At 43.6% G+C, this 12,323-nt stretch overlaps 1 protein-coding gene across 3 annotated transcripts in view; it reads left to right on the top strand.

The window, feature by feature from the left end:
- Positions 1–12,084, top strand: part of LOC127006897 (eukaryotic translation initiation factor 5B-like) — a 23,646-nt gene extending 11,562 nt beyond the window's left edge. For all 3 annotated transcript variants that reach the window (XM_050877247.1, XM_050877250.1, XM_050877254.1), the window contains exon 2: positions 9,243–12,084. In XM_050877247.1, coding sequence (XP_050733204.1) covers positions 9,357–12,023 — 2,667 coding nt within the window. In that variant the 5' untranslated portion in view covers positions 9,243–9,356 and the 3' untranslated portion in view covers positions 12,024–12,084. The remainder of the gene's footprint in view (positions 1–9,242) is intronic.
- Positions 12,085–12,323: the final 239 nt, after the last annotated feature.

The following is a 12,323-nucleotide window of genomic DNA, read 5'->3' as shown; positions in this document are numbered from 1 at the left end:
CCTTCTATCGTATTCTTTAATATTTCGCAACCCAAGGACACACATATTTAACAAGGCTTTCGCAGGAGTTTGGAGCATTTTCATGGGTAGATTGATGACCCTTCTGGTAGTTTGATCCTTCTATCGTATTCTTCAATATTTCGCAGCCCAAGCACACACATATTTAACAAGGATTTCGAAGGAGTTTGGGGCATTTTCATGGGTTGATTGATGATGCTTCTGGTAGTTTGATCCTTCTTCTGTGTCGTGAACCTACAAACAACACTCATGAGAACCCAGTTGATCTCCTTTTCGGCCTTTGAAAATATTTAATGTGAGAGGCGGAAGCGTCCTAGAATATCGACTTTAGTACCTCTATCCCTACATACAAGAGTGCCGAGCGTGATAGCATCTTGGAGTGTACTGAATGTTTTGCCGCTCATAACTTTTGTCTCTGTAGGAACAGCGATTAGTGGGCTTTTTTTGTTTTTACACCTTTTTTTTCTTCCCTTGAGCTGTTTCTTTAGCTGTAAAAAAAAATGCTGCTCAAAGGGAGTAAGGTGCCTCGGGGGCTTAACAGAAAACCAAAAATAGCTAAATGCCGATCAAAGGGAGTAAAGAACATCAAAGGGAATAAAGAATACCAAAGGAGTAAAAAGGCCTAAAGATAACAAAAATAGCTAAATGCCGCTGGAAGGAAGTAAACCGGGAGCCCAAAAGAACCCCAAGAATGCCAAGAGTAAGTTCCTAAAGTTTTCGATTTGACCGCAGACCCGATGCGCTCCTCTTGACACAGTCGTAAGTCGTGGAAAGTAAGGACAAGCAAGAGGAAGAGAGAGAGAGAGAGAGAGAGAGAGAGAGAGAGAGAGATGGGCTACAATACATATAGTTCATCCATTAAGAAGAATAAAAAAAAAAAAGCTAACCGGATGTGTTCAGGCTTGGAGTGCTTCAAGATTAATTATTTATCGAGCACTTTTTCTGGTATCTTTTGGCCTTTGTGTAGAGTCCCCTCGAGCCTTTTGCCTTTGCCTGACGATGATGGATGCTTATCGTCACCCTCATAAAATAATCGCCTAAGTCATTTTTCAGCGATTTCCAGGTTTTTGTCTACATCAATTTTTTAACACGTGACGCCCGTTTTTGTATAGTTGCCTTCGTCATTCAGGGTTTGAGTGTTCCAGAATTGGCCTTTTCGTTCCTGCCTAAATATTGAGCCAAATGAAATGGTGACAGTTCTTTTCCAATTTCCTGTAAAGTAGCAAATAATGACTTAGGCGCTTTGCTTACGAAGGTGACGATAAATTGACCTTAGTGCTGAAACGTTTGATACCGCTGCTAGACACTATCGGCGCTACGTAACATAACAAGGTAAAACTAGACATTTATCGAATATTTTTTCATGGTATTTCTCGGCCTTGTGTAGAATCGGTCCACGCCTCTTGCCCTTGCCTTTCGATGATGGATACATATATTGACCTTAGTACAGAATCGTTTGATATTTCCGCTAGACACTAACTTAGGGCAGTATTACTAAACATATCGTCGTCCAAGAACACATATTTGACAAGGCTTTCATAGGAGTTTGGGACATTTCCAGGAGTAGTTTTATGACCCTGGTGGTAGTCTGACCCTTCTTCTGTACCGTGAATCTGAAGAAACACTCATTAGAACCCGACTGGTCCCCTCTTTGACCTTTAGAAATTGTTGATATGAGAAGCGAGTGTGTCTTATAATACCGACCTTAGACACTATTGATAAAACTAGACTAGCAAATTAATACGTGACTCTAGTAAGGTATATATGTGCATCATCGTGAGACAAAGGAAGGAGGGCCGGAGTAAGTCTTCACACACACGATTACAATCTTAAGCAGTTCGTTACTATTATCATGATTATTGAGGGAGTAAACGCTGTAGCTGCGCGTGGCCTCGGTGCTCATCTCCGTAGCATTAGTCCTTGAGCCTGTGGTGAGTGCTCCTACTGGGCTCGATCTGTTACAGTATTTTAGTCATACTCCAAAACACACACACACACACACACACACACACACACACACACACACACACACACACACACACACACACACACACACACACACACACACCGAGAGAGAGAGAGAGAGAGAGAGAGAGAGAGAGAGAGAGAGAGAGAGAGAGAGAGAGATACACACAAACACACAGACACACACAAGCAGATATAGACACATATAGATGGACAGACAGACAGACAAACACAGACTGACAGACAAAGAGAGAGAGAAAGAGAAAAACCACCCAACTGAAATCGATGTTTTGTTAAGCCTCTGAATATTTGAAGCCTTTCGTCAGGTTATAACCCCCGCAGGCAGCTTTCCCTTTTTAAAGAGAATAGATCAGGCTGCTTCTTCTGTCTGGCTCCACCCCCCACCCTCCTCCCAAGCGTCGTGAGATCGAGGGGCGTGGTCTGAGTGGGAGATCGAGTCGCAGAGTGGAAGATCGAGTCGCTTATATAGAGTTACAAATAGACTCATTCTCGCATCCCCTTCTCCGATAGGCTCCAACACCTTTAATTAAATTCATCCACTTCGCCTCACCTGTGCTCTCACTTTCTCTTTTAATCACCCCGTATGGTTCACCTGTCTACCTGTCCGTTTGCTGCCTCGTCTACTCCCGCGATTGGTTCCCCTGAATTCCTCCCCAGACACATCTCTTGGACTTTTGTTTTCATCTGTTCTGTGTTTGCTTGTCTCTCTACTTTTTCTTGTTATTTTTGTTCGTGTTCTTGTTATTGTTGTTGTTCTTTGTTCTTATTTTTTCTTGTTTTCTTCTTGTTCTTCTTCTTCTTCTTCTTCTTCTTCGCTATCATCATCATTATCTTCTTCATCATCATCATCATCATCGTCTTCTTCTTCTTCTTCTTCTTCTTCTTCATTTATACGCTTGACTTATTCACCAACGACAAAATTCAATGCAGCTAACCTTTCTATTTCATGTTATCTTAGTTTTGACAGTTTTTCCACTTTTGTTCAATAAATTTTCACCTACCCGTATCCTTCAATTCCTCCTTTCCATCCTTTCTGCTTCTATTTTCACCGCTTCATCTCTATTTACAGGTCTTCATCCATATATTTATTTATTTATTTACTCCTCTACTTATTTCTGCATTTATACCACCATACTTTTTTTTACAACACCATTTACACGCATCTTAAATTTTCTTTTTTCCAGACTTTCTTCCTCGATGTTCGCCGTGGCATCGTAGTTTCAACCTAACATCTTCATCCTTCCACATTTTTCTTCGTTTTTTCCCTCCCACGCCATCGTATAGTTTTCACCTAACATCTTCATCCTTCCACATTTTTCTTCGTTTCTTCCCTCCCACGGCATCGTGTAGTTTTCACCTAACATCTTTATCCTTCCACATTTTTCTTCGTGTCTTCCCTCCCACGTACCACCACTCACACGGATTCCAAAATGTCCTGACCTTTATTTTTCTTTCAACCTCGATTTTTCCCGCCCCACTAACTTTATTTTCCACTTGCGATTCACCTTTTCCTCTTCCTTGATTTTCCTCTCTGACCTCTTTCATACCTAACACCGGGAGGATAAACAGGAGTAAAGACCGTCTGAAGAGGAGGAGAATTCGGCTTTGAAAGAATATAAGAAAAACGAGGTCAGGAAAACTTGTAGCCAATGAAAAGATGAGAAGTATAAACGAGGGAATATTCGCCTTAAAAAGAAAAAAAGAGAAACAATGGAAAACTTGAGGGAATATTCGACTTAAAAAGAAGAAAAACGAGAGTCAGGAAAACTTGTCGCCAAAGAAGAAAAAGAAAGTAAAAACGATATCGGGTGGGAGTTGGATGGAGTTTCTCGCCTCGTGTCCACACCAGACTCTTTCAGCGGAGGCGACGTGTCCTTATGCATATTGAAGTGGTCTGTGTGTCCCTTTACCTCGCCTGACCTTTAACTTTTAACCTTTTTTTCGTTACATTTCTTTACAGTTTGTCCTTCCCTTCCCCGCACCCTGAAATCGTGCACCTGAGCGAAATAACATATACCTGTTGATTGTATTTTTTGGGGGGAAAGGTAATTACTTCACTATTTTCTCGTTTTCAGGTTATCTTTTCTACCTTTAACATCTTCATCTCCCTTTTGTTGTTCCCGTTAGAGGTCTACAGGTAATTCCCTCAGTAGTTTCTTCTTTCCAATTCGTCTTTACTATCTCCAGCATCTTCATCTCCTTTGAGCTGTTCCCGTCAGAGGTCTACACGTAATTTCATCAGTATTATCTTCTTTTCAATTCGTCTTTACTATTTCCAGCATCTTCATCTCCTTTGCGCTGTTCCCGTTAGAGGTCACCACACCAGATCATCTTTTTCATAACTTCCTACCTATCCTCTGCTGTCCCTTTGTCACGCCAATCGTCTACATGTTCCACCTCACCACACTCATGAACCTCGTCTTTGGTCTTCTTTTCTCCCTCTTGACTACAGCAGCTCCTGCAGATTCTAACATCTTGATATCCATTCTAAATCATATAGTCTGTCAAGCTCATCCTGGAGAACGGTAGCGTCGCATCTTTCTCTTTCTCTTAACCACCGATGCCAGTTTATCGTCCTCAGAGCATAGTATTTACCGGTTTTTGACGCCTAACTATTGCCAAGAAACATAAGAAATTAGTGATTTTAACGATAAATATAACTGAATCTTGTTATTAGGGACCAGGAGACAGATTTAGGGGCGGAAGTCGGTAAATATAAGAGGCTGAGTACAACAATCTGGCTCCGTTGCTCTTAACATACCCAGCATATATTTTTTTCTATTACGCTCTGCTTACCCAGCGAAAGGAAAATAAAGCAATATGTAACGGAGGAGGAAGAAGAAAAGGAGACGACGAAGAAGGAAACGCATGGAAAAAACATAAATATAGATAAAGAAAACCAGGCAAACAACAAAAAGAAAGAGAGGAAGTAGAATAAAGTAGAAGGATTAGGAAAAGGAGGAGGCTGAAAGGAAAATGAATATGATATGAAGGAGGTAGAAGAAGAAAAGGAAAAGACGAAGATGAAACGAATGAAAATAAAATAGATAAAGGTAAAGAAAAGGAGGCGAAAACAAAGAAAAGAGAGAGAAGAAGTAGGATAAAGGAGGTGGATTTGGAGAAGGAGGTGGCTGAAGGAGAAAAAGATGAAGAAAAATAGGAGGTGGGGGAGGAGGAGGAGGAGGAGGAGGAGGAGGCTCATCATCATCATCAACATCAGCAGTTCTAAGAATTATCCACACTACTCCATTAATTATTTGAAGAGAGAGAGAGAGAGAGAGAGAGAGAGATGTGATGAAACTCCCGTTCCCTCAACAATAACGCAGGAAAGAATGGGAAAGGAGGAGGAGGAGGAGGAGGAGGAGGAGAAGGAGGAGGAAGAAAGAAATTAGAGGTTAGTTTGTACATGGTGGGGCAAAGGTTACATACACACACACACACACACACACACACACACACACACACACACACACACACACACACACACACACACACACACACACACACATGTAGGTGGAAGAGGTCAGCTTTGGTGGTGTGATCTTTCCGTTAGGTCAAAGGTCAAAATGATAAAGTCCATCGGGTCATCCATGTCGCCAGGGGAGAGGGAATTTTGAAGCTGACCCTTTTATTCTTTGTTTCTTTCTCTCTTCATTCCCTGACCCTCTCCCTTCCTATCTTCTTTTTTCCTATTCTCTTTTAATTTTTCCTCTTTTTTCGTTTTCTGACATTTCCTTCCTTTCCATTTTTTTCTTTCTCTTTCTCCTTCGTCTGATTTCTTTCTCTCTTTCATTTTCTGACACTTCCATTTTTTTTCTTTTTTTCCCCTATTCTCTTTTATTTTCTTCTCTTTTTCATTTTCTGACATTTCCTTCCTATTCATTTTTTTCTCTTTCTCTTTCTCCTTCGTCTGATTTCTTTCTCTCTTTCATTTTCTGGCACTTTTCCATTTTTTTTTCCCTATTCTCTTTTAATTTTTCCTTTTTTTCATTCTCTGACATTTCCTTCCTATCCATTTTTTTCTCTTTCTCTTTCTCCTTCGTCTGATTTCTTTCTCTCTTTCATTTTCTGTCACTCTTCCTTCCTATCTTTTTTTTCTTTTCTTCTTCTTTTTCCTTCCTCGTATTTTTCTCTCTCTTCCTTCGTATCTCTTTTCCTCTTCATCTTTCCCCTTCTGATTTCTTTCCCCTTTATCTCCTTCCCTTCCCTCCACTCTTCCTTCCTTCACCGTCACCTCTTTTCTTCCTCTCCCGCTTCCTTATCAATTAATTCCTCCTTTACCTCCTCTTGTATTCCCCTTCCACGCCTCTCTCGTGGTTCTCTTCTTCCTCTCTTCCTTTCATTTTTATTCATTTTCCCTTCCCATATTTTTTTTTTTTACTTAACTTCTTTCATCTTCGACTTTCCTTCTCATCCTCTGCTTCGTTTTATCTAATTTGTTCTTTACTTTATTTATTTATTTATCTATTACCATTATTGCTTGATTTATTTCTTCTATTATTCTTTCTTTATTTTTTCTATCTCTGTTTTTTTCCCCTTCTCTTCGACTTCCCTTCACCTCCGTCTTTCTTGACCTTCCCCCTCTCCTCCGCCTCCCTTTATCGCACTAAAAGCTCCCATAAATAGGCCTCTCTCATCACCCTAAAGTTACTAAGTACACCAAGAGCCCGTCACCCGATAAGTTAAGCGCCTGGAGTCACCCTTTCACCCTTAAGTCACCCTCTTAGTCACTCTGAGCCACCCTATCACCCTAAAGTCATACTCCAAGTCACCCTGAACCACCTTGAGCCGTCTTACCTCACTCTAAATCATTCTGAGTCACCCTGTCACTCAAAGTCTATCTTAAAGTTACTCTGGGTCATTCTAAGGCACCTTGAATCATATCGAGTCACGTAAGTCATCCTAAATCACTCTAATTCATCCTGAGTCACCCTGAATCATACTGGTAAACCTTGAGTCATGCTACATCACCCTACGTCCTTCTGAAAGCCACAACGAGTCATTCCTAATCATTTCTTTCCTCACTTTCACTCCTCTGCCCTTTCCCAATACCCTTACCTTCTTCAAGTTCCCTATTCCTCCCTTCCTCCTCTTTCCTTTGCTGTCTCTCCTTTCCTATCTCTCCTCCTCCTCTTTCCTCTTTCTACACTCCCTTCCCTTCCTTTCACCTTCCTCTTTCTTTCCCTTTACCTAAACTTCTTACCTTCCTTCACCTTCCCTTGTCTCCCTTTCCCCTCCTCCCCAACCCTTCTCCATCCCCCATCATCATCCCTTCTCCCCGCCACCTCTTCTCCAGCCCCCATCATCATCCCTTCTCCCGTCACCTCTTCTCCGCCTTTAAGTCCACCCTAACTCAGTCCAACGTCTAACTGCGTAGTGCCTCAGTCCCTGTCACCCTTCGGCTCACTGTTCACCCTAACTCACTTTTCTTGTACACTCTTGCAAGCCCGAGGAATTGAAAAAAGGGAGTGCAAGTGCGTGCGTATAGAAGTCAGGAGGGAAAGGGAGTGGGGGAAGGGCAGGAGGGAGGAAAGGAATAAGAGAGATGAAATAAAAGAAAGGAGGAAGGGAGAAAGGGGAAAGGGAAAAGGGCAAGAAGAATGAGGAGGAGAGAATGACGGAGTTAGACAAATGAAAAGGGAAGAGAAGGGGAAGAGAGACAGATAGATAGATAGGGAGGAGGAGGGAAGGAAGGAGTTAGACAAATGAAAAGGGAAGAGAAGGGGAAGAGAGACAGATAGATAGATAGAGAGGAGGAGGGAAGGAAGGAGTTAGACAAATGAAAAGGGAAGAGAAGGGGAAGAGAGACAGATAGATAGATAGGGAGGAGGAGGGAAGGAAGGAGTTAGACAAATGAAAAGGGAAGAGAAGGGGAAGAGAAGCAGATAGATAGATAGGGAGGAGGAGGGATGGAAGGAGTTAGACAAATGAAAAGGGAAGAGAGGGGGAAGAGAGACAGATAGATAGATAGAGAGAGAGAATGAAAAAGATGGAAAAGTGGCAACGAGAAGAGAAAGAAAGAGAGGAGAGAAAAAGGAGAGAGAGACGAGGAAGAAGAAGGGAAGAATAACGAGAAAAGAAAAATGAGGGGAGGTAAGAAAGGAGAGAAACGAAGAAATAAGAAAGAAAAAAGACAAGGGTGGATGAAGGTGAGGGAAGAGAGACGCAGGAAAGGAGAAGAAAAAAAGACGAAAAAATGAAAAGAAGAAGACCGAGGAGAAAGAAATGGGCATAAAAAGTGAAAATTGATAAAAAAGAAAAAGGAAGAAAAAAACGAATGAAAGAAAGAAAGAATGAAGGAAGGAAGGAAGGAAAGAAGGAAATTAGAAAAAAAAAAAAAAAAAAGGGAGAAAAGGAGAAAGGAGAAGAAAAAAAGACGAAGAGATGAAAAGAAGAAGACCGAGGAGAAAGAAATGGACATAAAAAGTGAAAATTGATAAAAAGGAAAAGGAAGAATAACAAAAAAACGAATGAAGGAAAGAAAGAATGAAGGAAGGAAGGAAAGAAGGAAATTATAAAAGAGAGAAATGAGTAATAATAAGGTGAATAGGCAGGAGAAACGAAGGATGAAAGAAAGAGACAGAGAAGAAGAAGAGAGAGAGGGAGAGAGAGAGAGAGAGAGAGAGAGAGAGAGAGAGAGAGAGAGAGAGAGAGAGAGAGAGAGAGAGAGAGAGAGAGAGAGAGAGAGAGAGAGAGAGAGAGAGAGAGAGAGAGAGAGATGATTGGGACAAACTACAAAGGCGAATCAGAAAAACCAGAGCAATAGAGAGTGAGTGAAGTGAATGAATGAATAATGAATGAAGGATGAAAGGAATGAATGAGTGGGTGAGTGAATGAGTGAGTGAGTGAGTGAGTGAGTGAATGAGTGATGTATGAATGACGAATGAATGAGTGGGTGAGTGAGTGAGTGAGTGCGTGATGTATGAATGACGAATCGAATGTATGAATGTATTGGAACGAGATGGTAATGAGTAGGACAATATACTATGATGCGTAACCTGTTTGTTATATTTATTTGTTTATTCAATCGTCATAATTGTTTTCATTCGTGACTTCGTAATGGTTTGGTTTGGTTTCGTTTTGTTTTCTTCAGTTGGGGACTACGATATAACACACACACACACACACACACACACACACACACACACACACACACACTGCAACAAATTACCCGAGTTAAGCATATTAAGGAAGAACAAACGGGGCAAGTATCTCATTCTTTTCATTTTTTTCTCCAGAATAAATCATGAAACGCACTCAATGAAGAAAAGAAAGACAAATGAAATGACTTGGTAGAAAAGAAAAAAGAAAACGAAAAAAAAGAAAAGGGAAAGGCGTCGAAGGAAAGGGAAATGGGTTTGATAATTGAGAAACAAAAGACGAAAGACGAAGTGATAAGACCAAGGCAGAAAGACGAGAGAACGAGGAAGAAAGTGCGCGAAGGAGGAGGAGGAGGATTAGGAAAAGGAGGAGGAGGAGGAGGAGTGGGACCTTCGCAAATGCACCGCCACCACAATGGAGGAGGAGGCGGCGGCGGCGGAGGAGGTGGAGGCGGGAGAAGCAGTGGAAGTGGAAGTAGTGGCGAGGAGCCGAGAGGGCGGAGGCGATGGAAGCCGATTCAAGTGGTGACGATGGCGGCGATAAGGGAGAGCAACAAAGCCAGGAGCAGGTCGGCGAAGAGGCACAAAGACAAGTCATCCATAACGGCGAGAGGCGGCGAGAAGTCACGGCGAGGCAGAGGAGACAATGACACCGGCGCCAGGGACGGAAGGTCGTTGAGGAGGGGCGCCGAACTTCAAGGGAGTGTCAGGAGTCATGGCTCTGGCACTGGCACGCTGTCTGGAGGCAAGCACAGGCAAGGAGCATCATCGCGTTCGGCTGGGCGGCTCGAACACTCCTCCAGCTTCAACCGAAATCACATCAACAACAAGAGCTTCAGGTCCAGCAGCGGCAGTACGAGGAGAAGCACAAAGAGTGTCAGAAGCTCCTCTAGTGGGACTCCATCGGGTGGCTCCAGACGGCCCGCTCGACCCAACTCCCTCACCGCCACCTTCCAGACCCTCGTCCCACTCGCGGCTCTCTCCCCCACTCCCTCGGGGCCTGATATAGCCACACGTGTAGCTCTTATTGCTTGTGTTGGCACTGGGAAGAGTGGTGAGGGGTCTGGAGGGGCTGGTGGGAGTGGAGACAATAATATTATCGCCTCTGGTAGTGGTGGTGGCGATGGTGGCGGCGACAATGTAATCAAAGCGGAGGAAACACAGAAAGCGGAGGTTTGTGACCCACCTGCTGCCGATGGAGACGCTCACGACACGAAACCCGACCTCAACGACGGCGAAAACCAACCCGACGACATCACTTCGATTTCTGCAAGCGAAGCAAATGCACAAGAAGGAGAGAGCGAGATAAAGCTTCAAAACGAGGAAGATCCCACACCAGATGACTCGACATATGACGCCGAAGATATCGAAAACGAAATCCTTAGCATCATTGCGACACTCACGGGCGATGGGAACACGCAGGAAGAGTCCACTACTGAACATCAACTCGAGAAAGACTCCACGCTTGCCAATTCGACATCCGACGGTGAAAACAATGAAAACTACATCGCTGGCATCCCTTCGATCCCCACGGACGCGGAAAATATACAAGAGGAAGGGAAAGAAAAAGATAACGATACTATCTCCACCTATTCCATGTACGACAACGTGACAACCGAAGACCACATCAGTGACATCTCTTCCATCCCCACAGACACAAGAAGCACACGAGGAGATGAAAAGGAGGAAGAAAAGGGAGAAAACGACGCCAAACCCCCGGACGAGAAAATTTTCACTACGGTCCTCCATCGTACGAGTTTCATAGAAGATTCGGACGAAAACGAAGAAACCCAACGTGGGCAGGATCAAAGTCAGCGTGAGTCGTGGCCGCGGCGAGTCTCTCTGAAGATGTATATCACAGAGGAGTCATATGCAGTGGAGGGGGAAGAGGAAGACGAACGGCCGCTGAAGGAGAAAGATGAACGAGCGCGAGGTGGAACATTTATCGTCGCGGAAGATGAAGCCAGACAAAGAATGGAAGACGAGATCGATGGGAGAAAGAAGCAAATAGAAGGCGAGTCGGAAAAAAGAAAGAGTGTAGATGAAGTTGAAAGGGAGATAAAGACACGAAAGGTAGAGGAGAAAGAAAGCGAAAAAGAAGAAAATACAAGACACCAAGACACCGAAGCCAAAGAAACAGAAGAGGCGAAAGAGGAGGAAATGGAAAGACAAGAAACGGAAAGCAAGGAAAACCAAGAAACAGAAGGAGCACAAGAGGAAGGAGAGAACAAGACAAAGAAACAACTATTAAGGGAAGAGAACAGAAGCCGCGGGACTGTAAATGATGATGAGGAAGCCGAGGCGACGGAGAGCGACAAAAAAATGACGGAAGGGACCCCGATGTCACCTAATGAAGAAGGTCTCGAGGTGATGCCGATACCGAGGACGACGCAGAGAGGCGAAGAAGGAGCGAGGGGAGATAACAGCGCCGTTCCTAATGAAGAGATCGCAAGGAAAATGGAATGCGACGGAGACACTGCGCGGAGACAAGACCAGGAGGAAGAGGAAGTGGCGGCGGAAAGAGTAACGAATGGCAAAGAAAACGAGGAGAAGAGGGAAGATACTGCGAAGGACCAAGAAAAAGGGGTGACTGAGAAAAACGAAACCAATGAAAAGATGCAAGACAGTAATGTAAAAAGTGACGAGGAAGACGGTGAAATAAGGAAAATAAAAGCCATAGCGGACGGTCTGCGGGAAATCAGAGACCATGAGGAAGCCATAATAGAAAATGAAATGACTAAGGAGAGGCAGGAAGAGGAGGAGGAAGAAGATATTGATGATGATGAGGAGGAGGATAGAGGAAAAGGAAATGAGGAGTGCAACCTGATCTCTCAGGAAGAAAGAGATGACAGTTATGGAATGTCAGACGCCGGAACGTTGTACTACCGTCAGCAGCTCCTCAAAGGTACGTTATTATAGACGTGGGTCACTGGTGCCAAATTCGCTGCTTTAGTCCCTTCCAGAAATTGACCCTCCTACCTGCCCCCCCCCCCCCCATAATCCCCCCCCTCCAACAGCTCTTATCTTCTCCGTTCCTCCAACTGCCTTCGTCTCCCTTCCCTTCCTTTTACTCTGTCCTCTCATCCTTTTTTTTGTGTGTGTGCTGGAGCAGTGCCTAGCGGACTTTGTTGTTGTTGTTGTTGTTGCTGTTGTTGTTTTGCCCTTGAGCTGCCTCCCTTGCCGTAAAGAAAGAAAAAAAGAAAAGGCAGCAGGGGAGAA

The sequence above is a fragment of the Eriocheir sinensis genome, chromosome 3 (genome assembly GCF_024679095.1).
Source record: "Eriocheir sinensis breed Jianghai 21 chromosome 3, ASM2467909v1, whole genome shotgun sequence".
Lineage (NCBI taxonomy): Eukaryota > Metazoa > Arthropoda > Malacostraca > Decapoda > Varunidae > Eriocheir > Eriocheir sinensis.
The sequence above is the reverse complement of the archived record's forward strand: the minus strand, read 5'-3'. Positions and strand labels throughout refer to the sequence as shown.